General features: G+C 46.4%; 1 protein-coding gene across 1 annotated transcript in view; it reads left to right on the top strand.

The window, feature by feature from the left end:
• anxa6 (annexin A6) overlaps positions 1-25,625 on the top strand; it is a 103,402-nt gene that overhangs the window by 25,556 nt on the left and 52,221 nt on the right. The window contains exons 5-14 of the mRNA XM_041194387.1: positions 379-492; positions 1,439-1,529; positions 3,053-3,132; positions 11,288-11,344; positions 14,063-14,156; positions 15,257-15,352; positions 19,154-19,212; positions 20,741-20,863; positions 21,712-21,770; positions 24,203-24,281. Coding sequence (XP_041050321.1) covers positions 379-492; positions 1,439-1,529; positions 3,053-3,132; positions 11,288-11,344; positions 14,063-14,156; positions 15,257-15,352; positions 19,154-19,212; positions 20,741-20,863; positions 21,712-21,770; positions 24,203-24,281 — 852 coding nt within the window. The remainder of the gene's footprint in view (positions 1-378; positions 493-1,438; positions 1,530-3,052; positions 3,133-11,287; positions 11,345-14,062; positions 14,157-15,256; positions 15,353-19,153; positions 19,213-20,740; positions 20,864-21,711; positions 21,771-24,202; positions 24,282-25,625) is intronic.

A 25,625-nucleotide genomic window follows, 5' to 3' on the forward strand; every position in this document is an offset into this window, starting at 1 on the left:
ATGCCTTGAGTAGAGGGGATAAAAGGGCGGTTCAAATGATCTAAGTTGACGGTGTTGTTCTGGAGTCAGAACAGGGCATTAAACTTTAAAATGGGAGCTGGGCCATTTTGAAGTGATGTCAGGAAGCACATCTTCTCACCAACGATCGTGAAAACCTGTAACTCGCTCACCCCCAAAAAAACTGCTGGGACTGGGGAGTAAATTGCGATTGATGGATTCTTCGTTGGGTTAGGGTTTCAAAGTGTTACAGAACTAAGGTGGGTAGATAGAGTTGAGATACAGATCAGACATAATCTAATCTAATGTGGAACAGACTTGAGGAGCTCAAAAAAGCTGTACCGTCTTTTCTAAGAAGATAATGAGATTTTTGTGTCTCAGGACCTGATCGATGATCTGAAGTATGAACTAACTGGAAAATTTGAGAGACTGATCATCGGCCTCATGAAACCTCCTGCAGTTTATGATGCCAAAGAGCTGAGCGATGCGATCAAGGTAAAAATGTATTCATGGTCTCGTGGTGACCCAGTGAAAGATTAAGATAGTTAAGGCACTGTCAAAGGATCAATACTGAGGGAGCACTGCACTGCAGAGGGAGTGCTGCACTGTCGGAGACTCAGTACTGAGGGAGCGCTGCTCTGTCAGGGACTCAATACTGAGGGAGTACTGCACTGTCGGAGGCTCAGTACTGAGGGAGTGCTGCGCTGTCGGAGGCTCAGTACTGAGGGAGTGCTGCGCTGTCGGAGGCTCAGTACTGAGGGAGTGCTGCACTGTCGGAGGCTCAGTACTGAGGGAGTGCTACACTGTCAGAGGCTCAGTACTGAGGGAGTGCTGCACTGTCGGAGGGTCAGTACTGAGGGAGTGCTACACTGTCGGAGGCTCAATACTGAGGGAGCGCTGCACTCTTGGAGGTGATGTCTTTCATTAAACCAAGGCCAGACCTGTACTCTAAGGTGGACATTAAAGATCCATGACCGCTATTGAACGATGAGCAGTGGAGCTCACCCCAGTGTCCCAGGGCCAACGTTTATCCCCCAACCAATGTCACAAAAAAAAGAGATGATTTGGTTGTTTATGGGGGTTCACTGTGCACAAACTGACTGCCACATTCCCTTCATTATAACAGTGTCCCTTTGGGACATACTGAGGTTGTGAAAGGTGCTATATAAATGTAAGTTCTTTCACTCGATTATGGCAAATAATTTGATGTGATTATGACACCCAGCCAGTCAGAACCTCATGGTGGTGGTACTGGGACCTGGGTACTGGGATGGCAACCTAGAAGTCACTGGCAGGTGGAGGTAAAGATTTCCCTGGTCACTATTGAGAAGAACAGTAGGTGTTTGGAATTGAACCCGGAACCCATGTATCTGTATGGCTGAGTTACTGACTGGACAAGTGCCCAATCTATTGGTTTGAATGTATCTCTTTCCCTTGGCAGGGAATTGGAACTGATGAGAAGTGTGTGATTGAAGTTCTTGCATCAAGAAACAACAAGCAGATCCATGAGCTGACTGAAGCTTATAAAGAAGGTAGAGTCAATGCTGTCTGATTTCACTAAACTTGAGCTCATCTGAAACTCTGCTGCCTGTGTACAACATTGCACCAACCTCTGGTCACCTATCACCCCCTGCATCTCTGACCCACACTGGTTCACAGGGAAGCTATGCCTCAATTTCAAAATTCTCATCTACGTTTTCCAATCTCTCCATGGCCTCATCCCTCCTTATCTCTGTCATCTCCTCCAGTCCCACGACCCTCTGGGATATCTGCACTCCTCTAAGTCCAGTCTCTGGTACATCCATGATTTTAATCAGTCCTCCATTGGCGGCCATACCTTCAGATGCCTTATCCCAAAGTTCTGGGATTCCCTTCCTGAACCTCCCCGCCCCTCTATCCTTCTTTAAGACGCTCCTCAGGACCTACCTCTTTGACCAAGTTTTTGGTCACTTGTCCAAGTATCTCCTAATGTACCTCGGAGTAGAATTTTGTTTGATCACACTCTTATGAAGTGCCTTGTGATGATTTGCTCTGCAAAAGGCACTATACAAATGCAGATTGTTGTTACTAATTTACCCCTGGCCCCTGCTGATTCATTCTGGATATAGATGTCAGGGTCCCTCCAACACCTACATAATGATTTTACAGCCAAATGAAGGACATTCGGCCCCTTGTATCTGTGGCAGCTCCTTGTTAGAGTAATCTCATCCAAAACTAAACTGGTGGGCAAGAAAAGACCTGCTGCTCCTTCAAGCCTTTCCCCACACTCGCACAATTGCTGGAGCATCATGACTGGACACTTCCCTCCATCTCTGTAGCCATGTAATCTCCCAGGAGGGGCAAAAAAAACAGAGTAAGAAAACCCAGGGCCAATGAGGAGAATAAAATACTTTGGAAAATTCCTCTCTGTCTCCTTTTGATGATTGAACCCATCCTAGTAGACCATCATTCCACTCTCTTCCAATAGCCCAGAACCTTACATAGAATATCAAGCCCAGAAACAGGCCATTCAACCCATAATGTCCATGTTGGTGTTTATGTTCTACACAAGCCTCCTCCCACGTCCTCTTTATTTAACCCCATCAGCATATCCTTTTATCCCTTTTTCCCTCTTGTGTTATCTAGCTTCCTCTTGAATGCATCTGCTCTATTCACTTCAACCACTCCTTGTGGTAGCAAGTTCTAATTTAACTAATTATATATCAGTTATGTTTAATTATTTAATTGGGCTTTCACTTGGCCAGATATAAAGAGACACTCAGTGAAAATGGGTGCAGTTGAATTAGGAGTTCTATGCTTGTAATGTTTGACTCTGTAAGTAAATGTTAGGTTGAGTGAGGATTGATTCCAGTACAATCCTTCACTACCTGGCTTTCTTGAATATGACACACTCTTATCACTCTTAAGGTAAAGAAGCTTTTTCTTGAATTCCCTATTGGGTTTTTTAGTGACTATCTTACATTTAAGGCCCCTGTTCTAAGCCTGCTAGCGGAAACATTTTTAATAGCCCCTCTCTTGTATCTAATGATATTTAATCTCTTTGTGTCCTGTACAGAGTATGAGTCAGATCTGGAAGCAGATATCGTTGGCGACACATCGGGACACTTCAAAAAGATGTTGGTGGTTCTCCTGCAGGTAAATGCTAACTAACAATTCTGTGTGTAAGAATGAGGTACTCAAAACACATTGACTGAGAAAGCCCATTGACTTTCAGCAGGACCGGATGATCCCAGTGGTGGGTGGGGGCAGAAAACTCCGCCCATTATTTTGCATGAACCTAGAAGCAGGAAGAGACCATTCAGCCCCTTGAGCTTATTCCACTGTTCATTGAGATCATGGCTGATCTGCATCCTAACCACATACCTCACCTCGGCTCCACATCTCTTAACACCCTTGACGAGCAAAGCTTTGCCAATTTCAGATTTTAAATTATTCATTGAGTGAGCATCTTCTGCGTGTTCCGCCCACCCTCTGAATGACCTGGCTCTGATTTTAAGGTTATGCCCCATGGACCTAGACACTCCCACACCAGCAGAAAATGTTTCTCTCTCTCTCTCTTCGCTCTATCGATTCCTTTCAAAACCCTGAAGACTCCACAATCAAATCACCCCATCACCTTCAATACTCCACGGAATACTAGTTTATGTAATATCTCATCATAAACCTTGGAGCCCTGGGAAACAGTCAGGTGAACCTTTTCCAGGGCTAACGTATCCTTTCTAAAGTCCAGTACCCAGAAATGTACACAGTACTCCAGATGTGGTCTAACCAGGGCTTTGTATAGTGTTATGATCCCAGCTGCTGTTAATATCAGACAAGTCAGGTCCCAGAGTGAAGCCTGGCTTGATAGATCCTAACATTATTTTTGAAACTGTGGAGGAAAGTTATTGAACATATTCACAGGAGTCTGCTGATCAGCTTGTAATACAAAGAATAAAATATTTATTAAAACAAGAAAAGTGAACTATATTACACCAGACAAAGAGGTTGGAAAGATTTCAATACAAATACAATAAGAATGAAATTCACACAATTCCTTTACCCCAGCAATATCTTTACAAGCACGTAGGCCAGTGTAGAGTTAGCACTGGCTTGGCACACAGGCTTCTCACTTGGGTCTGGCACAGTTAGAAACCGTTTTCTTCGGGAATTCTTGAGCGTTCACTTGTATCTCTCCCTGAGTTACCCAAAAACTGCACCGTAAACTCACTGGTCCTTCAGCTGCAGAGCAAACAAATGAGTTCCCTAAACTCAAGTCTTCCAGCAGCACCTCTGCTAAACTGATCACTTTACTGAGTGCTACAAAACTGATTATTCAGTTAACTCCTGTGCCAGGAGCCTTGTAGTTTACTTCTCAGAGAGCTTAAACCCTGTCTTCTCTCTCTGCCGCATATTCTGAATTCTCCCCCTCTCCACTCCTGCCTTTTTCTGTCTCTGTGTCACTGGATCACTGTCACTAGGCAACAGTAAAACTTGTTCATAAAAACAAAAACAAAAAAACTGCGGATGCTGGAAATCCAAAACAAAAACAGAATTACCTGGAAAAACTCAGCAGGTCTGGCAGCATCGGCGGAGAAGAAAAGAGTTGACGTTTCGAGTCCTCATGACCCTTCGACAGAACTTGAGTTCGAGTCCAAGAAAGAGTTGAAATATAAGCTGGTTTAAGGTGTGTGTGTTGGGGGCGGAGAGATAGAGAGAGAGAGAGAGAGGTGGGGGGGGCGTGGCTGTGGTTGTAGGGACAAACAAGCAGTGATAGAAGCAGATCATCAAAAGATGTCAACGACAATAGTACAATAGAACACATAGGTGTTAAAGTTAAAGTTGGTGATATTATCTAAACGAATGTGCTAATTAAGAATGGATGGTAGGGCACTCAAGGTATAGCTCTAGTGGGGTTTTTTTATATATATAATGGAAATAGGTGGGAAAAGAAAAATCTTTATAATTTATTGGAAAAAAAAGGAAGGGGGAAACAGAAAGGGGGTGGGGATGGGGGAGGGAGCTCACGACCTAAAGTTGTTGAATTCAATACTCAGTCCGGAAGGCTGTAAAGTCCCTAGTCGGAAGATGAGGTGTTGTTCCTCCAGTTTGCGTTGGGCTTCACTGGAACAATGCAGCAAGCCAAGGACAGACATGTGGGCAAGAGAGCAGGGTGGAGCGTTAAAATGGCAAGCGACAGGGAGGTTTGGGTCATTCTTGCGGACAGACCGCAGGTGTTCTGCAAAGCGGTCGCCCAGTTTACGTTTGGTCTCTCCAATGTAGAGGAGACCACATTGGGAGCAACGAATGCAGTAGAATAAGTTGGGGGAAATGCAAGTGAAATGCTGCTTCACTTGAAAGGAGTGTTTGGGTCCTTGGACGGTGAGGAGAGAGGAAGTGAAGGGGCAGGTGTTGCATCTTTTGCGTGGGCATGGGGTGGTGCCATAGGAGGGGGTTGAGGAGTAGGGGGTGATGGAGGAGTGGACCAGGGTGTCCCGGAGGGAGCGATCCCTACGGAATGCCGATAAGGGGGGTGAAGGGAAAATGTGTTTGGTGGTGGCATCATGCTGGAGTTCGCGGAAATGGCGGAGGATGATCCTTTGAATGCGGAGGCTGGTGGGGTGATAAGTGAGGACAAGGGGGACCCTATCATGTTTCTGGGAGGGAGGAGAAGGCGTGAGGGCGGATGCGCGGGAGATGGGCCGGACACGGTTGAGGGCCCTGTCAAGATGATTACTTCGGTGCCGCTTCATGCTCTCGTCGGGACTTGGAAAAATTTATTAATTTAGTCGCCCAACCTCGGACGGCCCGCTTCTATCTCCTGCCCAAAATCCACAAACAGAACTGCCCCGGTAGACCGATCGTCTCAGCTTGCTTCTGCCCCACAGAACTCATTTCTCGTTATGTTGACTCCCTTCTCTCTCCCCTTGTCCAGTCCCTTCCCACCTACATCCGTGATTCCTCTGACACCTTACGTCACATCAACAATTTCCAGTTCCCTGGCCCCAACCGCTTCCTCTTCACCATGGACGTCCAATCCCTCTACACCTCCATCCCCCACCAGGATGGTCTGAGGGCCCTTAGCTTCTTCCTCGAACAGAGGCCCGAACAATCCCCATCCACCACTACTCTCCTCCGTCTGGCTGAACTTGTTCTCACGCTGAACAATTTCTCCTTCAACTCCTCTCACTTCCTCCAAATAAAAGGTGTGGCTATGTGTACCCGCATGGGCCCCAGCTATGCCTGTCTCTTTATGGGGTATGTGGAACATTCCTTGTTGCAGTCCTACTCCGGCCCCCTTCCACAACTCTTTCTCCGGTACATCGATGATTACTTCGGTGCCGCTTCATGCTCTCGTCGGGACTTGGAAAAATTTATTAATTTTGCTTCCAATCTCCACCCCTCCATCATTTTCATGTGGTCCATCTCTGACATTTCCCTTCCCTTCCTTGACCTCTCTGTCTCAATCTCTGGTGATAGACTGTCCACCAATATCCATTACAAACCCACCGACTCCCACAGCTATCTCGACTACAGCTCCTCACACCGCGCTTCCTGTAAGGACTCCATCCCATTCTCTCAGTTCCTTCGCCTCCGTCGCATCTGTTCCGATGATGCTACATTCAAAAACAGTTCCTCTGACATGTCCTCCTTCTTCCTTAACCGAGGTTTTCCACCCACGGTCGTTGACAGGGCCCTCAACCGTGTCCGGCCCATCTCCCGTGCATCCGCCCTCATGCCTTCTCCTCCCTCCCAGAAACATGATAGGGTCCCCCTTGTCCTCACTTATCACCCCACCAGCCTCCGCATTCAAAGGATCATCCTCCGCCATTTCCGCCAACTCCAGCATGATGCCACCACCAAACACATTTTCCCTTCACCCCCCTTATCGGCATTCCGTAGGGATCGCTCCCTCCGGGACACCCTGGTCCACTCCTCCATCACCCCCTACTCCTCAACCCCCTCCTATGGCACCACCCCATGCCCACGCAAAAGATGCAACACCTGCCCCTTCACTTCCTCTCTCCTCACCGTCCAAGGACCCAAACACTCCTTTCAAGTGAAGCAGCATTTCACTTGCATTTCCCCCAACTTAGTCTACTGCATTCGTTGCTCCCAATGTGGTCTCCTCTACATTGGAGAGACCAAACGTAAACTGGGCGACCGCTTTGCAGAACACCTGCGGTCTGTCCGCAAGAATGACCCAAACCTCCCTGTCGCTTGCCATTTTAACACTCCACCCTGCTCTCTTGCCCACATGTCTGTCCTTGGCTTGCTGCATTGTTCCAGTGAAGCCCAACGCAAACTGGAGGAACAACACCTCATCTTCCGACTAGGGACTTTACAGCCTTCCGGACTGAGTATTGAATTCAACAACTTTAGGTCGTGAGCTCCCTCCCCCATCCCCACCCCCTTTCTGTTTCCCCCTTCCTTTTTTTTTCCAATAAATTATAAAGATTTTTCTTTTCCCACCTATTTCCATTATATATATAAAAAAACCCCACTAGAGCTATACCTTGAGTGCCCTACCATCCATTCTTAATTACTACATTCGTTTAGATAATATCACCAACTTTAACTTTAACACCTATGTGTTCTATTGTACAATTGTCGTTGACATCTTTTGATGATCTGCTTCTATCACTGCTTGTTTGTCCCTACAACCACACCCCGCCCCCCCCACCTCTCTCTCTCTCTATCTCTCCGCCCCCCACACACACACCCTAAACCAGCTTATATTTCAACTCTTTCTTGGACTCGAACTCAAGTTCTGTCGAAGGGTCATGAGGACTCGAAACGTCAACTCTTTTCTTCTCCGCCAATGCTGCCAGACCTGCTGAGTTTTTCCAGGTAATTCTGTTTTTGTTTTAGTAAAACTTGTTCAATTTTTTTTGTTTTGTTTCCCGAAGCACTGAAGTTCCAACTCCTTTTAAGCTCTTTTTCACTTCAGGGGTTGTAAAACCTCATTAAAATGTACATACACAAACAAACCCAAAAGACTGAAACCTTTCAGTGACAAGTCTAAGGTTTATAAACAAAATCTAAGTGAAACTGAAACCATTCTTAACTTTCTTAACGAACATGTGTGTGTGTATATATATATATATATATTAAGTTGGATTTATATATATATATATGTATATATATATCTTTTTATATTATACATATATAAATACAATTTACAAAAATATACATTGTTCATAACAATAGCTGTAGCAAAACTTCCTCCCCTTTCTATTCTCGTTCTCTAGCCCTGAGAGCTGCAGGTCTTGTGGCACAGTGGGTCATGCTCCTACCTCTAAACCAGAAGCTCTGGGTTCAACTTCCACCCCAGGACTTGATGTGGATTCATAATGTGGCCAAATTGGTTGATTTTGGTTGAATTGCAAATCCTTTCAAAAAACGTCAGTGGCAGGTGGTAAGAGTGGGAGAGGCTCCTAGTCAGTCATGTGATGGAAACAACATTGGTGCCTCTACCACCTCTATCCATAGCTCCAGACTACAACATGTCTGTATGTTGCCACAGCAACTCAGATTCACTGAATAATACACACAGAGTTATAAAGGCTAATGTTTCATTGGTCTAACATTCCATTCGCCTTTTTATTAGTTTTTGCATCTGACTGTGACAGTTTAATGATCTGTAAACCCTGTGAGCTTCCACTGTTCCTAGCTTTTTCCTATTTGTCTAATACTCAGTTGTATCCTTCTCTGATCCAAAATGGATGACCTCAGATCCACCTACAATGAAATCCATCTGCCATAGTTTTGCCAACTCACTTAATCACTTAGTGTCTGTGATTTCATACTCCTGTCTACACTACATACAATATCACCAATCTTTGTGTCATCAGCAAACTTGAATGGACAGTTTTCTGTTGCTTTGAGTATTGCTGCCAGTCAGTAAGATCATGGCTAAACTTCTACCTCAACTCCACCTTCTCGCCGGCTCCTCATATCCCTTAAAATCCAAAAATCTATTGATATCAACCTCGAAAATACTGAATGATTGAGCATCCACAGCCCTTGGGCATAGAGAATTCCAAAGATTCACAACCCTTTGAGTAAGAAAATTCTCTTCATCTCAGTCCTAGATGGCTAGCCCTTTATTCCGAGAGTGTGATCCCTAGACTCTCCAGCCTCTCAGCATCTACCCTATCAAACCCTCTAGATGCTTGAGGAAGACCACAATGTAGGCCTTTTCTCAGTGACTGAAGTTGAGTCTTTTAGCCTGGAGAACAATATGAATTTGAAACACACTAATCCAATCGGTCATCTTACTGAATGGCACAGATCATGAGAATTGGAGCAGGAGAGATGAGGCCAGACGGAGATGTGAGGTTGTGGGTGAGAATGGGTGGTGATGTCCCTTGAGCTGGCAGTGAGTGAGATGCCAGTGAATGTGTGATGGGCTTGTGAGTGTGAGAGTTTAGAGTAATGAGATGGTTGCCTTACCCTGGCTGCACAGATGAGATCATTCATCCTCTTTCTGCACTGGATGGCCAACCTCTTTAGTGCAGCATTGGCACTGACCACCACTGTTATCGCCTGCCAAGCCAGAGGCGGGGTGGGGGTAGAGGACATCCCAGCGGGCCTCCATGGTGCCCAAAAGGCCCTCGAGGGCTGCAGTCTTCTTGCCTTTTGGGGCCATGTCTTCCTTGCTGCAGTCCTGAGCTGGAACCACTGAGCGCGGCTGTAATTTAAATATGGTGCCTGGCGTGATGAAGCGGCGAGATGACGGTGTGGCAGGCGAATCAGAGCCCGCCTGCTGAGACACGGTGTGTATCCCGGGAATGCACAATTAATGCGGTGGGTTTGGGACGATACGGTGTGAAAGTTCACTCCAGCGGCCAGTTTTACCCGCCCACTACTACACTTGGTGCAAGTCTGGTTCTGCCATTTTACCATGAGGGCATCACAGGCAACTCTGAACCTGTATCAATGCACCTGGACTTCCCAGCAGAGTGGGGGTTGGGAACCAGAAATGCGCTCAGAATCTGGAACGGTTTTTTAGCACGTAGTAACTAACGGTGTGATATTCCGTGAAAAGCTCGAAGTAAAATTGCATTCACTGTGGTACAAATAAATGTTTTACTCCTTCCCGTGTTGTGCATATAAAATATTTGATAGATTGGTTTTTGTTGAGTATTGCTGAAAAAGAGACAAGTCTAAGCTTTCCGTTTTGCACTCGTCAAGACACTTCTCAAGAATACAAATATAAGGGGAAATTTATACCGTATGTGGAGAGAGTGCTGATTGGTTGGCAAGTGGTATTGCCATGGAGAATGCACCAGTGATGGTGACTGACGGTTAACTGCCAAGCATTGTTTGAAAAACCCATTCAACCATCCAACATTGGAATTGGGTCCACACCAGGAGGCCAATTCACCTGGTGGCTGCCAAGGTGCACAGTCACCGTCCAAACAGGCGCTGCGATTTTTGTGGGGGCGGATTTGCATTTCGTGGAATTATATGGCGCAGAAGCAGGCCATTTGGGCCATCATGTCTGTGCTGGCCCTTTGGATGGAGCTGTCCAATTAGTCCCAGTCCCCTGTTCTTTATTCATAACCCTGCCAATCTTTTCCTTTCAAGTGTTTATCCAATTCCCTTTTGAAAGTTATCACTGTGTCTGCTTCCACCACCCTTTCAGGCAGCGCGTTCCAGGTTATAACAACTCGCTGCGTTAAAAAATAATTGTCCTCATTTTGCCTCTGGCTCTTTTCCCAATTACCGTAAACCTGAGTCCCCTGGTTACTGAACCCTCCTGGCACTGGAAACAGTATTCACTCCTAAAACTCTTAATGATTTTAAACATCTCTGTTAAATCTCCCCTGAACCTTCTCTGCTGTAAGGAGAACAACCCCAGCTTCTCTAGTCTCTGCACGTACCTGAAGCTGCTCACCCCCCAGCCCAGTGTCATTCTAGTGAATCTCCTCTCCCCCTCTCTGAGACCTTGACACCCTTCCTAATGTGTGGTGCCATAATTTGGAAATGGTTTTAGCATGGAGTGATATTCTGTGGAAGATGCAAAGTAAACTTTCATTATCTACAGCACAAACAAATGTCTTACTCCTTCCTCTATAGTCCATATAAAAGATGATCGATTGGTTGACTTTTGTTGGTTGAGGGTATCAAAGGACATGGAGCAGAATCAGGTACATGGGTTGGAAGTGCAGATGAGCCATGATCTAATTGGGAGGCAGAACAGAGTTGAGGGGCTGAATGGCCTCCTCTTGTTCGTATGATGCAAATCGAGTTTCAAAGACAGGAGAAATGAATTCTTGTTTCCTCTACTTCTTGTGTCTTCTAGGGAACCAGAGAAAAAGATGATGTTGTCAGTGAAGATCTGGTGGCCCAGGATGCAAAGGTAGGTCCAGTACACAGGCTTGGATCCCCAGCAGTGCTGAACCCTGACTGACCATCTCCAGGCTGAATGTTAGCTCATCAACCCAACCCAACCATACTGCTCACACCCAGGGCTCTCAAGGTAGCAAAGGCTGTAACTAAGGCCTCAGATTAGAAAGAACTTTCCTTCCTGTAACACCTTTCACAACCTCAGGAACCAAAGTGCTTTACAGCCAATGAAGTACTTTTTGAAGTGACGAATTTGGTAGGAAGATTGTGAAGGGGCAATTAAAAATGAAATGGTACAATTCTAAACTAGGTGTAGGAACCAAGAGATCTGAGGGTGTACATGCAGAAATATTTGAGAGTGCCCTTGACATCAAGGCAGCATTTGACCGAGTGTGGCATCAAGGAGCCCCAGCAAAACTGGAGTCAATGGAAATCAGGGGGAAAACTCTCCACTGGTTGGAGTCATACCTAGCACAAAGGAAGATGGTTGTGGTTGTTGGAGGTCAGTCATCTCAGTTCCAGGACATCACTTAAGGAGTTCCTCAGGGTAGTGTCCTAGGTCCAACCATCTTCAGCTGCTTCATCAATCATAATTGATATAATTCCATCATAAGATTAGAAGTGGGGTTGTTCGCTGATGATTGTACAATGTTCAGCACCATTCGTGACTCCTCAATATCGAAACAGTCCATGTCCAAATGCAGCAAGGCCAGGACAATATCCAGGCTTGGACTGACAAGTGGCAAGTAACATTCGCACCACACAAGTGTCAGGCAATGACCATCTCCAACAAGAGAGAATCTAACCATTGGCCCTTGATATTCAATGGCATTAACTACCGCTGAATCCCCCACTGTCAAAATCCTGGGAGTCACCATTGACCAGAAACTGAATTGGACCAGCCATATAAATACTGTGGCTACAAGAGCAGGTCAGAGGCTAGGAATTGTGCAATGAGTAACTCACTTCCTGACTCCCCAAAGCTGTCCACCATCCACAAGGCACGAGACAGGAGTGTGGTGGAGTACTCTCCACTTGCCTGGATGAGTGCGGTTGAACAACACTCAAGAAGCTTGACACCATCCAGGGCAAAGCAGCCCACTTGATCGGCACCCTATCCACAAACATTCACTCTCTCCACCACTGACACAGTAGCAGCAGTGTGTACCATCTACAAGATGTACTGCAGGAACTCACCAAGGCTCCTTATACAGCGCCTTCCAAACCCACGACTGTTACTACATAGAAGGACAAGTGCAGCAGATAGATGGGAACACCACCACCTGGAAGTTCCCCTCCAAGTCACTCGCCGTCCTGACTTGGAAATATAATCACCGTTCCTTCACTGTCGCTGGGTCAAAATCCTGGAACTCACTCCCTAACAGCACATTTCAGTGATTCAAGAAGGCAGCTCACCACCAATTTCTCAAGGGCAGTTAGGGATGGGCAATAAATGCTGGTCTGGCCAACGATGTCCACACCCTGTAAATGAATAAAAATATATTTGAAGAAGGCAGGGCAAGTTGAGATGGCTGTTAAAAAAGCAAACGGGACTCTTGGCTTAATTAACCGAGGCATAGAATACAAAAGTTTAAAAAAAAAACTGATGCCAAAACTTTGTCAATCACTGGTCAGGACTCAGCTGAGGTGTTGTGTTTAATTCGGATTCAGGAAGGATGTTGAGGCATTAGAGAGAGTGGAGGGGAAATTCGCTAAAACCACAAGGACGAGGGACTTCACTTACCTCAGGAGACTGGAGAAGCTGGGATTGTTCTCCTTAGGGAAGAGAAGCTTATGGGGAGATTTAGTTCAGAATTATTATGAAGGATTCCTTTAGAGAAACAGTTGCCAGTGGCAGGGGGAGGGGCGGGGGAGTCAGTAACCAGAGGACACAGATTGAAGATAATTGGCAAAAGAGCTGGAATGGAGACCAGGAGAATTTTTTTTTTACACAGCGAGTCTTTATGATCTGGAATGTTCTGTCTGACAGGCCAATAGGAGTAGATTCCAGTAATAACTTTCAAATAATAATTAGATAAATACCTGTGGGGGGAATAATTGAGGGCTGTGGGGATAGTACCGAAGGGGTGGGGTGGGGGGGGGGTGGGGGTGGCTGGTGGTGAGCTTTTCAAACAGCTGGCATAGACATGATGGGCTGAATGGCCTCCTCCATGCTGGACAGTTGATGGTTCTGTGAAGTGCAGTCACTACTGTAATGCAGAAAATGCCGCAGCCCCTCCTCCAAATTGTGCACAGCAAGATCCCACAAACACCATTAACATAATGGTCAGATAATCTTGTTTTTTTTTAAAGTGATGTTGGTTGAGGGGTAATTATTGGTCAAGAGCACAAGAGGGGACACCCCTGCTGTTTTTTCCAATAGTGCCAGAGGATCTTTAACATACGCCTGAGCTGACAGGCATGGTCAGGTTAAGATCTCATCTAAAAAGATTAAGCCATGAAGATAGGTTCCACAATCTTGACCTGTATTCCCTGGACGATAGGAGATTGGGGACTGATCTGAAGTGGTGTTTGAAATATTAAAAGGAGTGGATAATGTTGATACAGAGAAACAATTTCCTCTGGTGGGGAAGTAAAAGAATGAGGGAATGGAATCTTCAAGACTGAGGTTGTTATAAATCAGAGCCCTGATCTGATTGGCTGGTGAAGCAGACCCAAGGGCTAAATGGCCTCTTCCTGTTTCTAATGTTCCCCTGTTTAAATCCCACAGGAGCTGTATGAAGCTGGGGAGCTGCAGTGGGGAACCACAGAGAGCTCGTTTATTACTATCCTCGGAAACCGAAGCTTTTGCCATCTTCAGTTGGGTACGGTGGCTGAATGAGCAGTGTGATAAACCCATCATTATGAGCAGTGTGATAAACCCATCGTTCTGAGCAGTGTGATAAACCCATCATTTAACCGTCTCTTGATCTTCCAGTGTGTTACTGCCTCACACATGATGTTGTTTACTGACCTGTTGGTTGGCAGTGCCCCTGTGATAGATCTGTATCATGCCTGCAGCTACGAACTTTGCTGTCACCTGCCATAGGCAAAATCACCTCTCATAATTCAGTCAGTGCACCTATACACAGTTAACCCCCACTGACTTTCAAATTGTCATCCATGTGTCTAAGTAAGTGCATGTGCTTATGTAAAGTGGACATGCATGTCTATATGCCTGTGCAAGTGCATAAGTACATGCCTGTGTGCAGGTTGATGTTTGTGTGTGTATGGGTTTGTACAGATTGGTTTGAGTGTGTGCACGTGTATGCGCATATGTGTGTGTGAACGTGTTTATGTGCATGTGCGTACAGGTGTGTGTGTGTGTACATTTGTGTGCATGTGTGAGTATATTTGTGTGCGTGTGTGTACATTTGTGCATGTGTGTGTGTGTACATTTGTGTGCATGTACATTTGTGTATGTGTGTACGTTTGTGTGTGTGTATGTATGTTTGTGTGTGTGTGCTTGTGTGTGTATACGTGTGTGCGTGTGTACACGTGTGTATGTGTGTATGTATATTTGTGAGTGTGTGTGTGTGCATGCTTGTGTACGTGTGTGTGTACATGTGTGTTTGCGTGTACGTTTGTGTGTGAGTATGTTTTGTGTATGTGTATGTGTCTGTGTGTATATGTTTGTGTGCACGTGTACACGTGTGTGTATGTATGCGTGTATGTTTGTATGCGTGTGTGTGTACATTTGTGAGCACGTGTGTATGTTTTTGTGTGTGTGTGTACGTTTTTGTGTGTGTGTTTGTGTGTGTATGTGTGTGTCCATGCGCGTGTGTCTGTGTACATAGGCTGGTGTGTGTACATGTGTGTGCATGCAGGCTTGTGCGCACATGTGTGTGCATACATACAGGTTGGTGTGCTTGTGTGTTTACTTTAACAAACGCTGTTGACCTCCTCTGCTTGGAATGTTTCTCAGTGTTCGACGAGTATCAGAAGATTGCTGGAAAGGAAATCGAAGAGAGCCTGAGGGGTGAACTGTCGGGTGATTTTGAGAAGCTGATGCTGGCAGTGGGTAAGATTGAACATTCTTGCTGAGTGTTAGAGCAGCGAAAGAGTTTAAAAATAAGGGTGAGGCTGTGTGAAACCTTGAATTTTAGAGGCGTTGGTTTGGCTATAGAGTGAAAACGTGCTGAGTAGGCAGTTTGCTAATGAGAGAAGTCTGGTTTTCTAGCTAATTAATAATATCATGATTCCCCAAAGTGCCTGCAGGTGCTGTAAATGATACGTTTGACACTCTGGTACTGATTAGATGCAATATTCCCGGAGCCTGCACTCTCACAGTCCCACTGAGATGCGGGAGAGGGGTTTCCCCTCTCGGACAGGCCCAGGAGCAGCTGTGCAATGGTCCACCACCTGTGATTGGACCCTGACCGCGATTTCATGCTGGCCGGCCAATTCACGGCCAGCATGAATGTGCGCTGCAATGCTCAGTGCTGCCTGGGTCGGTGGGGGGTGGTGGTGGGGGGCGGGGGGGGGTGGGGGGGGTCGTGGAGGAGGGCCAGCTTGGAAGCCAGTGCGTGGGTGTGCTCACAGAGAACCCGCTGAAGGCTCAGGCAGCTGAAAATTTGTCACATGAAAAATAAAGTTTTAAAAAGGAAAAGGTGTCCCCTCAGGTGACCCTGTGATGTGTTAGAAATGAGGCTTTAAAATTTCTATTTTATTTTTGATTAACGTCGGAAACCTCATCCCGCCCATGGATGAGGCTTCCTCAAAAATCCAAAGGCTTTTTCGTCTGTCTGCCAACGGTAAGTGTCATGACATGGCAATTGGTAAAGGCTGAGTTAGTTAAAATCCCAGAGGGAAACTTTAAACAACTGTCATAACCTATATTTTCAATTGGTATGTTTGAGATGCAGCTCTAAATTCAGGAATAAGACCACCAGTTCTCGAGAGGTTTTCATATCAAACTAAATGAGACCTTTATTAATTTACAACAAATTAAACATATCTACATGGCTACAACTTACTACTATCATAACTTTTACCAAATTCCCAAACTAATCTCCATTAAGGCAACAGCAACCCATAGATTTTAAGCAGACACCAGGCAAAGCATTTTTCACCTTACGAATTCAAAATGAGGTTCCTTTCAATTTGGTTCCTATACAGACAGTTGTGGGCTTACAGCTGCTTTGGTGCCTCTGCCTTGCACACACACAAACTCCTCTCAGGTTATACCCAGCCTTCCCCTTTGAATGTAAATCCTCATTGTATCACCAGACCCTTTGAACTCCACCTCTTCTAACAATAAAACCCCTTTCATAGTACCCATTTTATTAGTAATATAAACATTGCTTGTTGTCTCCTAGCTAGGTGCAAGATTTCACTCCCTTTCTTGAATGCTCGATTCAACAAAATGCAAATGTACCCCCCACCTCTGTTTACGTCTCAAAACTACTATATATTAAAGCATCCAGACTAGCTGGCTTTAATCTCATTAAGAGGCGCACAGACTAAACCTCTATTTTAAAAAAGGTAATTTCCAATAGCGTTATATATGTTAATAGCATCGTGACAGATGGGCAGGGAAAAATTCAGTTTAATTAATTTATTAATGGGTTTAACAGCCCTCTTAACTGTCGGCAGGCCATTGCCAACTCCTGCGCTTACCCACCGAAATATCTGGCGAGCACGTGATGACATTGGGACGCCCGCCTGACATCATCACGAGCTATTTCACGCTTGTGTGTGTGTTGGGTACACGCCTGCACGCTATGTTGAAAATCCAGCCCATGGAGTGTGCAGGCTGACCCACGCTGGCAAGTTTCAGGATGGTCCAGGGACTGTGGTAGAGGACACACAGGCACAGAACTGGACGTCCTGGTGGAGTATATCCAGCGGAGGACGGGTGTCCTGTAAGCACAAGGGGGGGGTGGGGAAGGGATCCCCTCATCCTCCTCACCCTCCTGCCCACCCCCACTGCAGCAGCTGACGTTGCTCATGCCCTCCTCCCCTTACTCCTGCAGACCAAGGGGCACCCTTAGCAAGATGCCCATGCCCAATCTCCCTTTCTCCTAGTGACTCTTGTACAGTATCCGGTAAGGTGAAGTAGCGCAGCACTCACTGTTTCCCAGGCAAAGCTCTCGGAGAATTTTCGGAAGAAACGTTGCTTAAATGTTGGTGAAGTTTTGACAAAGGCTGGGATTTTCCAGCCTTGTGGTGGTGGGAGCGGACGATCCTGACGGTGGGTGGGGATGAAAAAAATCCCGCCCAAAGTCTTTCAGTACATCTCCTGGCGTGTTTCACAGAATCACAGAATTTTAACAGCGCAGCCATTCAGCCCATCGTATCTGCACCCGGCTCTCTAAACAAGCAATGTGACCTAGTGGCATTCCCCTGCCTTTTCCCTGTACCCCTGCACCTTGTTTCTATTTAATCACCCAACGCCCTCCTGAATGCCTCGATTGAACCTGCCTCCACCACACTTCCAGGCAGTGCGTTCCAGACCCGAACCACTCATTGGGTGAAAAAGTTTTTTCTCACTTTGCATTTGCTTCTTTTCGCAAACCACATTAAACCTGCCCCCTCTCGTTCCTGATGCTTTTACGAGTGGGAACAGCTTCTCCCCATCTACCCTGTCCAGCCCCCTCATGATTTTGAACATCTCTGTCAAATTTCCTCTTAGCTGCCTTCTCTACAAGGAGGAACAGTCCCAATTTCTCCAATCTGTCTTTGTAATGGAAGTGTCTCATCCCTGGAACCATTCTTGTAAACCTCTGTGTTTACATCCTTCCTATAGTGTGGCGCCCAGAACTATACACGATACTCCGGCTGAGTATTCAAAATCCTCTTCAAATCTGCAGCAGTCATTGGACAGTAATAGGTGGTAGAGCACTCGACATGCTCAGCCATGATGTTTTTAACTTCTGTACGGCTTTGTTGTGGTTAAGAGGGAGCATTCGGGCACTAGCGACCAGGATGGCGTGTGGTCTCTTTGCTGAGTGCCAACAGGCAGTTTAATTCTCAGTCAACACTCCAGTGATCCTCGAGGCAGCTAATTCCTCGCACAGGATTGAACTCCTTTAGCCGGACGGCGCTTGCGCTAAATGTGGGTTAAACCAACCTTTCAACTTCAGAACAAAAACAGAATTACCTGGAAAAACTCAGCAGGTCTGGCAGCATCGGCGGAGAAGAAAAGAGTTGACGTTTCGAGTCCTCATGACCCTTCAACAGAACTCATGTTCTGTTGAAGGGTCATGAGGACTCGAAACGTCAACTCTTTTTTTCTCCGCCGATGCTGCCAGACCTGCTGAGTTTTTCCAGATAATTCTGTTTTTGTTTTGGATTTCCAGCATCCGCAGTTTTTTTGTTTTTATCTCTTTCAACTTCAGACCCCATCTCGGCCACCGTGGGGGTTCCATTGCACTGAACAGTATCCGGGGAAAATCACCCGATGAATCCATACAGAAACATGGATATGCTGACTGAGCATTCCAGTTTAATTCCCAAAAGCGACGTTAGTGAATTGGCCTGGATTTTAATGACGATCCCATAGTTTCATGGTCACTTCTAGTGATAGCCTCCCCACCCAGGCCTTCCACTAAAGCCCCCCTACTGTGAAGCACACTTCCCAGCCCTTGTTAAAAAAAAACTACCCTCCCTACCACCACTCTGTAAACACCCCACCTACCCTTTGTACCACACTCTCCGCTCTGTGGTCCCAGTTTAATTGGATTTATCTTCACGTTCCATCACACCCCGAGGTTAGAGATTATTTTGTATTGATGTGATATATTTTTAGTCATTGTCGGTATTGATGGTATCAGATCAGGCCTTTTTCACTTAACGTTGCCTGTGTTTTTGCATTCCCTAGTCCGATGTGCCAGAAACACTCAGGAATATTTCGCTTCCAGACTATACAAAGCGATGAAGGTAAAACAACAAAGACTTTCCACGTAACTACATGAGAAATAGGAGCAGGAGGAGGCTATTCGGCCCCGTGACCCTGGCTGATCTTTGACATCAACACCACTTTCCCCACCTGTTCCTCTAGCCCCAAAAACCCTCAGGATATCCTGAAGTGGGCTGTTCCCACCGAGGTATCTTTTGCAGCAAAGCTCCTCTTGCTTTGTTGCAAATGCAGCAAACGGGTGCCTTTCCTGAACTCAGGATGTCCCTGGCCATTTTTACTTCTTCATTCATCGGATGTGAGCATCACTGGCAGGGCCAATATTTGTTGCCCACCTCGAATTGCCTGAGGGAAGGTGATGGCGAGCTGCTTTCTTGACCCACTGCAGTGCTCATGTGATAAAAACTGAGTGGCTGGGCCATCTCAGAGGGCAGTTAAGAGTCAACCACATCGCTAAGAGTCTGGAGTCACATTTAGGCCAGGTAATTTTAAATTGTTCATGGGAACATGGACATTGCTGTCTAGCTGAGCATTTATTGCCCACCCCTATTTGCCCTTGTTCAGGGGGCATTTTAAGAATCAACCACATTGTTGTGGGCCAGACCAGGTTAAGGAATTAATGAATCAGATGGTTTTTTAAGCCACAATACTTCTAATTTCCAAATTTTTATTGAATTCAAATTTCACAGCTGTGGTGGGATTTGAACCCAGGTCCCCACACAATTACCCTGGGTCTCTGGAATACTCTTCCACTGACAAATACCATTATGCCATCTCCTCCCCCATAAGGATGGCAGATTTCCTTCCCTAAAGGACAGGACTGAACCAGATGGGTTTTTTTTGACAATCCAGTAGTTTCAGGGTCACCATTACTGATTCAATTTTTTTATTCCAGATTTATTGAATGAACTGAATTTAAATTCTCCAGATACCACGGTGGGATTTGAACTCTTGTTTCTGGGGTCATTAGTCCAGACCTCTGGATTACTAGTCCAGTAACATAACTACCTTAAAGAAAAACTTGCATTTATATAGTGACTTTCAGGAGGCTAAGTCATCTTAAAATGCTTTACAGCCACTACTTTTGATGTATTTGCACTCGGTCCCACAAACGCCAGTGGTTTAGGTGACAAGATGTTGTTTTAGTGAAATTGAGTAAGAAATAAATATTTCCAGCAGCATTGAAGAAAACTGCCCTGGTCTTCTCTGAAACAGTGGTGTGGTATCTCTTAAACCTACCCGAGAGGATAGACAAGGCCTCGATTGAAAGATGGCACCTCCAACAGTGCCGCATTCCCTCAGTTCCACACTGGGAGTGTGAGCCCAGGTTACCTGCTCAAACCTCTGGAGTTGGGCTTGAACCCACAATCTTCTGCCTCACTTGGAAGAATGAGGATAACTCGCTATCAGATGCTGATCTTTCCTTGTATGGTGTCCAGTGAAGGGTGTCCATGATGTAGCCACAGGACAAATGAAGACTCCATGCAGCAAACCACTTGCAGAGTGAACAATAGTGGAGGTGTCACTCTCTCTTTCTTTGTCCTTGTGCAGGGTATGGGTACGAGGGACAACACTCTGATCCGAATCATGATTTCCCGCAGTGAGATCGATATGTTGGACATCAGGGAAGAGTTTAGGATGAAGTATGAGAAATCGCTGCACAATACGATTAGGGTGAGTGCTAACGTCCAGGATTTGAGCTACAGGAGGGTTTGTTCAATCCGCATGTCGGCCTGGAGATTTCCCACCAACCTGGGCAGGTAATTTTGTACAAAAGAAATCTCAGTGCAGCACCATTATGTCCTAGGTTAGAGAGGGGGACATCAACCAGGGCCTGTATTCCTGTTTATTTATATATATATATATATATGTCTCTGTGTGTATGCATTTGCACATGTATGTATGTGTGCACGTATGTGTTTAATGAATGTGCTTCTGTGCTCGTGTATGAGTGGGTGTGTGTGAGTGGGTGTGCGCACGCATGCGTGAGTGGGTGTGTAGGCGTGTGAGTGAATGTGTGTGGGTGATGGGTAAGGACGGGACCAGCCTTGAATATAATGCTCCCCTGCCATGGTCGATCTGTCATCTGTCACTGCTAAAGTGAAGGAAAAGTGGCAACTCGGTTGAGATACCCAAGAGTGGCCGGCATCCGTGGAATAGAAACATATCCTAGCGTGACTCAGTGGGACAACTCCCTCAGCCTCGCCACTGATGGGTAGCTCCGTCATTGGCAGGGACCCACATTGGGTGTGGGGCAAAGGCAGTCAGAAAGCGGCAGGTGGCTCATGCCCACGTTGCTGATTGGCATGGCTGGCATGGTGCCCACCTTATGGTGTGGTGGGTGGAGATTGAGGGGAAGGTAGGGAAAGTGATGCAGCGGTTACCTCATCGCTGTCAGGACTAGCACCCAGCAGCTAATACCATGAGGGGAGCAGGGGACGGATTGCGATACGATAAAGACACAAATGACTTGCACTGTACTGACGCAGAGCTGTGTATCACTGCTGTCCACTTCCTTTCAGAGCGACACCTCTGGCGATTACAAGCGAGCTCTGCTGCGACTCTGTGGAGGCGATGATGAGTAAGGCTCTTCACCTTAGCATTCCTCCTTGTGTGATGGATACAGGTCAGCGATTCCCAGTCTTCAGGCTCCCATTAATACCCAGGCCAATTACAATCCATTTGACGGTGTGGATATTAGGGGGTGGGCGGTGAAAGGAAACCTGAAGAGTTTTGATGTTCTAAAACAGGCCAGTTAGTCCAGATCAATGGGACAGAACCTTAAAATGAGAGCTGTGCCGTTCACACAAAGGATAGGGGATATCTGGAACTCTCCTCCCCAAAATCCTGTTGAGGCTGAGGCTCAATTGAAATTTCAAAACTGAGAAGAATAGATTTTTACTAAGGAAGGCGATTAAGTGTTACAGAACCAAAATAGGTTGGAGTTAAGATACAGGTCAGCCATGATCTGATCAATGTTAGAACAGACTTGAGGGGCTGAATGGCCTCCCCTCTTGTTCCTATGTTCTTAACATCCCAGGAAGGTGACAGGAGGAAGCTTTGATTACAGAATCTGATGACTTTGTCCTGGGCTCCTCAGCTTTCTGCAACATAACTGCTGGGCTGTCTTAAGTGAAGTGTTATTGGAGGTGGGTCCTTACAGTGGGGCCTCTGCTATTTGTAACAATGAAAGAGATGCCTGTTTCGCACACTCTCCCCACATCCACCTCAGTGCATGACAGGCGGTGGTGGATCATGGAGAATTCCCAAACTGTGGGATTGTACACAGGTCAGCAACATCCTCAGTACAGGCATCAGGAGAAATCAAAGGTAAAAGCAACAGAACTTGGATTGGGTCAGGGAGGAGAGGATTGGGTTGGGTTGTGGTTGGGGAGGGGAGGGTTGGGTCGGGGAGAGAAGGGTTAGGGAGGGGAGAGAAGGGTTGGGTCGGGGAGAGGAGGGTTGGGGAGGGGAGAGAAGGATTGGGTCGGGAAGAGGAGGGTTGGGTCGGGGAGGGGAGGGTTGGGCCGGGGAGGAGAGGGGAGGGTTGTGGAGGGTTGGGTTGGGTGGGAAGGGTTGGATCGGGGAGGGGAGGGTTGCGGAGGGTTAGGTTGGGTTGTGGAGGTTTGGGTTGGTTGGGGAGGGTTGGGTCAGGGAGGGGAGGGTCGGGGAGGGGAGGGTCGGGGAGGGAAGGGTTGTGGAGGGTTAGGTTGGGTTGTGGAGGGTTGGGTCGGGGAGGGGAGGGTTTGGTCAGGGAGGGGAGTGTTGGGTTGGGTTGGGGAGGGTTGCGGAGGGTTAGGTTGGTTTGTGGAGGGTTGGGTCGGGGAGGGGAGGGTTTGGTCGTGGAGGGGAGGGTTGCGGAGGGTTAGGTTGGGGTGTGGAGGTTTGGGTCGGGGAGAGGAGGGTTGGATCGGGGAGAGGAGGGTTGGGTCGGGGAGGGGAGGGTTGCGGAGGGTTAGGTTGGGGTGTGGAGGGTTGGGTCGGGGAGGGTTGTGGAGGGTTAGGTTGGCGTGTGCTCGGTTGGGTTGGAGTTAATCGAGTTAGGTTGGTGATGATGGTGTTGCAGGCCAACATCTTGCTTATGGCTGTAGCTCATGAAGAATTTAGCAGGGGAGGCGGCTGGACTGGGTTTTGCTGCAGATCGGAAACCACAACAACCTGCTTTTATATAGCACCTTTAATATAGTAAAGGGACCCGAGGTGCTTCACAGGAGCGATTGTAAAAATGAAATTTGACACTAAACCACATAAGGAGAAAGCTTGGTCAAAGACTTAGATTTTCAGGAGTGTCTTAAAGGAGGAGGAAGATAGAGTTGGAGAGGTTTAGGGAGGGAATTCCAGAAGTTAGAGCAACTGAAAGCAAGGCCAACAATGGTGGAATGATTAAAATCGAGGAATCAGGGATGCATGAGTGGTCAGAAGTGGAGGAGCGCAGAGATGATGACCAGTTTTCGGGCTGGAGGGGGGTTAGAGAGATAGGGAGGGATGAGGACCAGTTGTCGGGCTGGAGGGGGGTTAGAGAGATAGGGAGGGATGAGGACCAGTTGTCGGGCTGGAGGGGGTTAGAGAGATAGGGAGAGATGAGGACGTGGAGGAATTGGAAGATGAAGACGAGAATTTTAAAATTGAGAAGTGACTAAACCAATAAAAGTCGGGGGATGGTGGTGGGGATGGATGAACAGGACATGGTGCGAGTCAGGATATGGGCAACAGAGTCATGGGATGAGCCCAAGCTTTTAAAATTTGGAAGCTGGGAGGCAGCCAGGAGAACATTGGAGTGGTCAAGTGTAAAGGTAAGAAAGGCACGGATGAGAGTTTCAGCAGCAGAGGAGTGCAGACAGGGCGATGTTACGCAGGGGGGAGTAGGCGATTTTGATGATAGTGCAGATATGTTGTTGGAAGCTCGTCTTGGGAACAAATACTACACATGCCACTTGTGTTCCCTCTGTTATTTTTAGAGCCCCATTCCTTTACTGGGCCTCACCACATTGTACTGTTTGCTTAATGTTGCAGCGCTGCAGGTGAATTCTTCCCCGAGGCTGCGCAAGTTGCCTATCAGATTTGGGAAGTCAGTGCCGTCACCCGAATGGAGGTTTGGTTTACACAAGTAGCTTCAGCCCCTCTCTCCCCACTACCCCCAACCCCACTGCTGATTCCCTTTGCCACACCTTCTGCTGGATGCAAGCTTGCGTTTGATCTGTCTGTACAAAACGCACAACTCGGATCTTAAAGAGACAGTATTCGCTGGTTGAGTGACCTTAAAAGGTTTTTGGGGAGCTTAAATTTAGAGCATCGCTAAATTGGAGTGGTGTTTATTGTTCATAATGCCCCTCAGGTACAGCACTGTGAGATGAAACAAATGCAACAATTTGAACTAGAAGCAAAAAAAACTTGCATTTCTGTAGTGTGGTAATTGCCAGACTGACCAAATCCCAAAGGGAAACTTGGCCAAGCTATCACAACAATTTGAAATTTGTATTCATCATGAGAAGGTATGTGTACTAAAGTCAGAACTAATGATTCCACGGCCACTTTAGGGGATTTTAAATATTAAATTAAAACATTTATTAACAAAAGGAAAGAAAGCTTAAACACACAAGATTATAGTTGCACAGTTAAATTTAGTCTTGCGTTTCCCAGAAGATTTCTACTTAGACTCACAAATAAGCACCCTTTTCCAAGCAACAATCCCTATAGATTTGTAATCCATAAAATATCCAGTAAAATTACTGCAAGGCACCTACTGTTGCTAAAGGGGAGGTACCTTGACCATAAGATGTAGGAGCAGAAGTAAGCCATTCGGCCCATTGAGTCTGCTCCGCCATTCAGTGAGATCATGGCTGATCTGATAATCCTCACCTCCATGTTTCTGTCTTTTCCCCATAACCCTTGATTCTCTTACTGATTAAAAATCTACCTATCTCAGCCTTGAATAAACTTAATGAACCAACCTCTACAGCCCTCTGTGGTGAAGAATTCCACTGATTCACTACCCTCTGAGAGAAGAAACTCCTCCTCATCTCTGTCTTAAATGGGTGGCCCCTTACACTGAGATTATGCCCTCTGGTCCTAGACTCTCCCACAAGGGAAAAGAATCTTTCAGCATCTACCCTGTCAAGCCCCCTAAGAATCTTATATGTTTCAATAAGGTCACCTCTCATTCTTCTAAACTCCAATGAGTACAGGCCCAACCTACTCAACCTCTCCTCATAAGAAAACCCCTCCATACCTGGGATCAACCTTGTGAACCTTCTCTGGACAGCCTCCAATGCCAGTATATCTTTACTTAGATAAGGGGACCAAAACTGTTCAATGTATTCTAGGTGTGGTCTAACTAGTGCTTTGTATAGTTTTAGCAAGACTTCCCTTTTTTTATACTCCATTCCCTTTAAAATAAAGGCCAACATTCCATTTGCCTTCCCTATTACCTGTTGAA

The sequence above is a fragment of the Carcharodon carcharias genome, chromosome 8, assembly GCF_017639515.1.
Source record: "Carcharodon carcharias isolate sCarCar2 chromosome 8, sCarCar2.pri, whole genome shotgun sequence".
Classification (NCBI taxonomy): Eukaryota; Metazoa; Chordata; class Chondrichthyes; order Lamniformes; family Lamnidae; genus Carcharodon; species Carcharodon carcharias.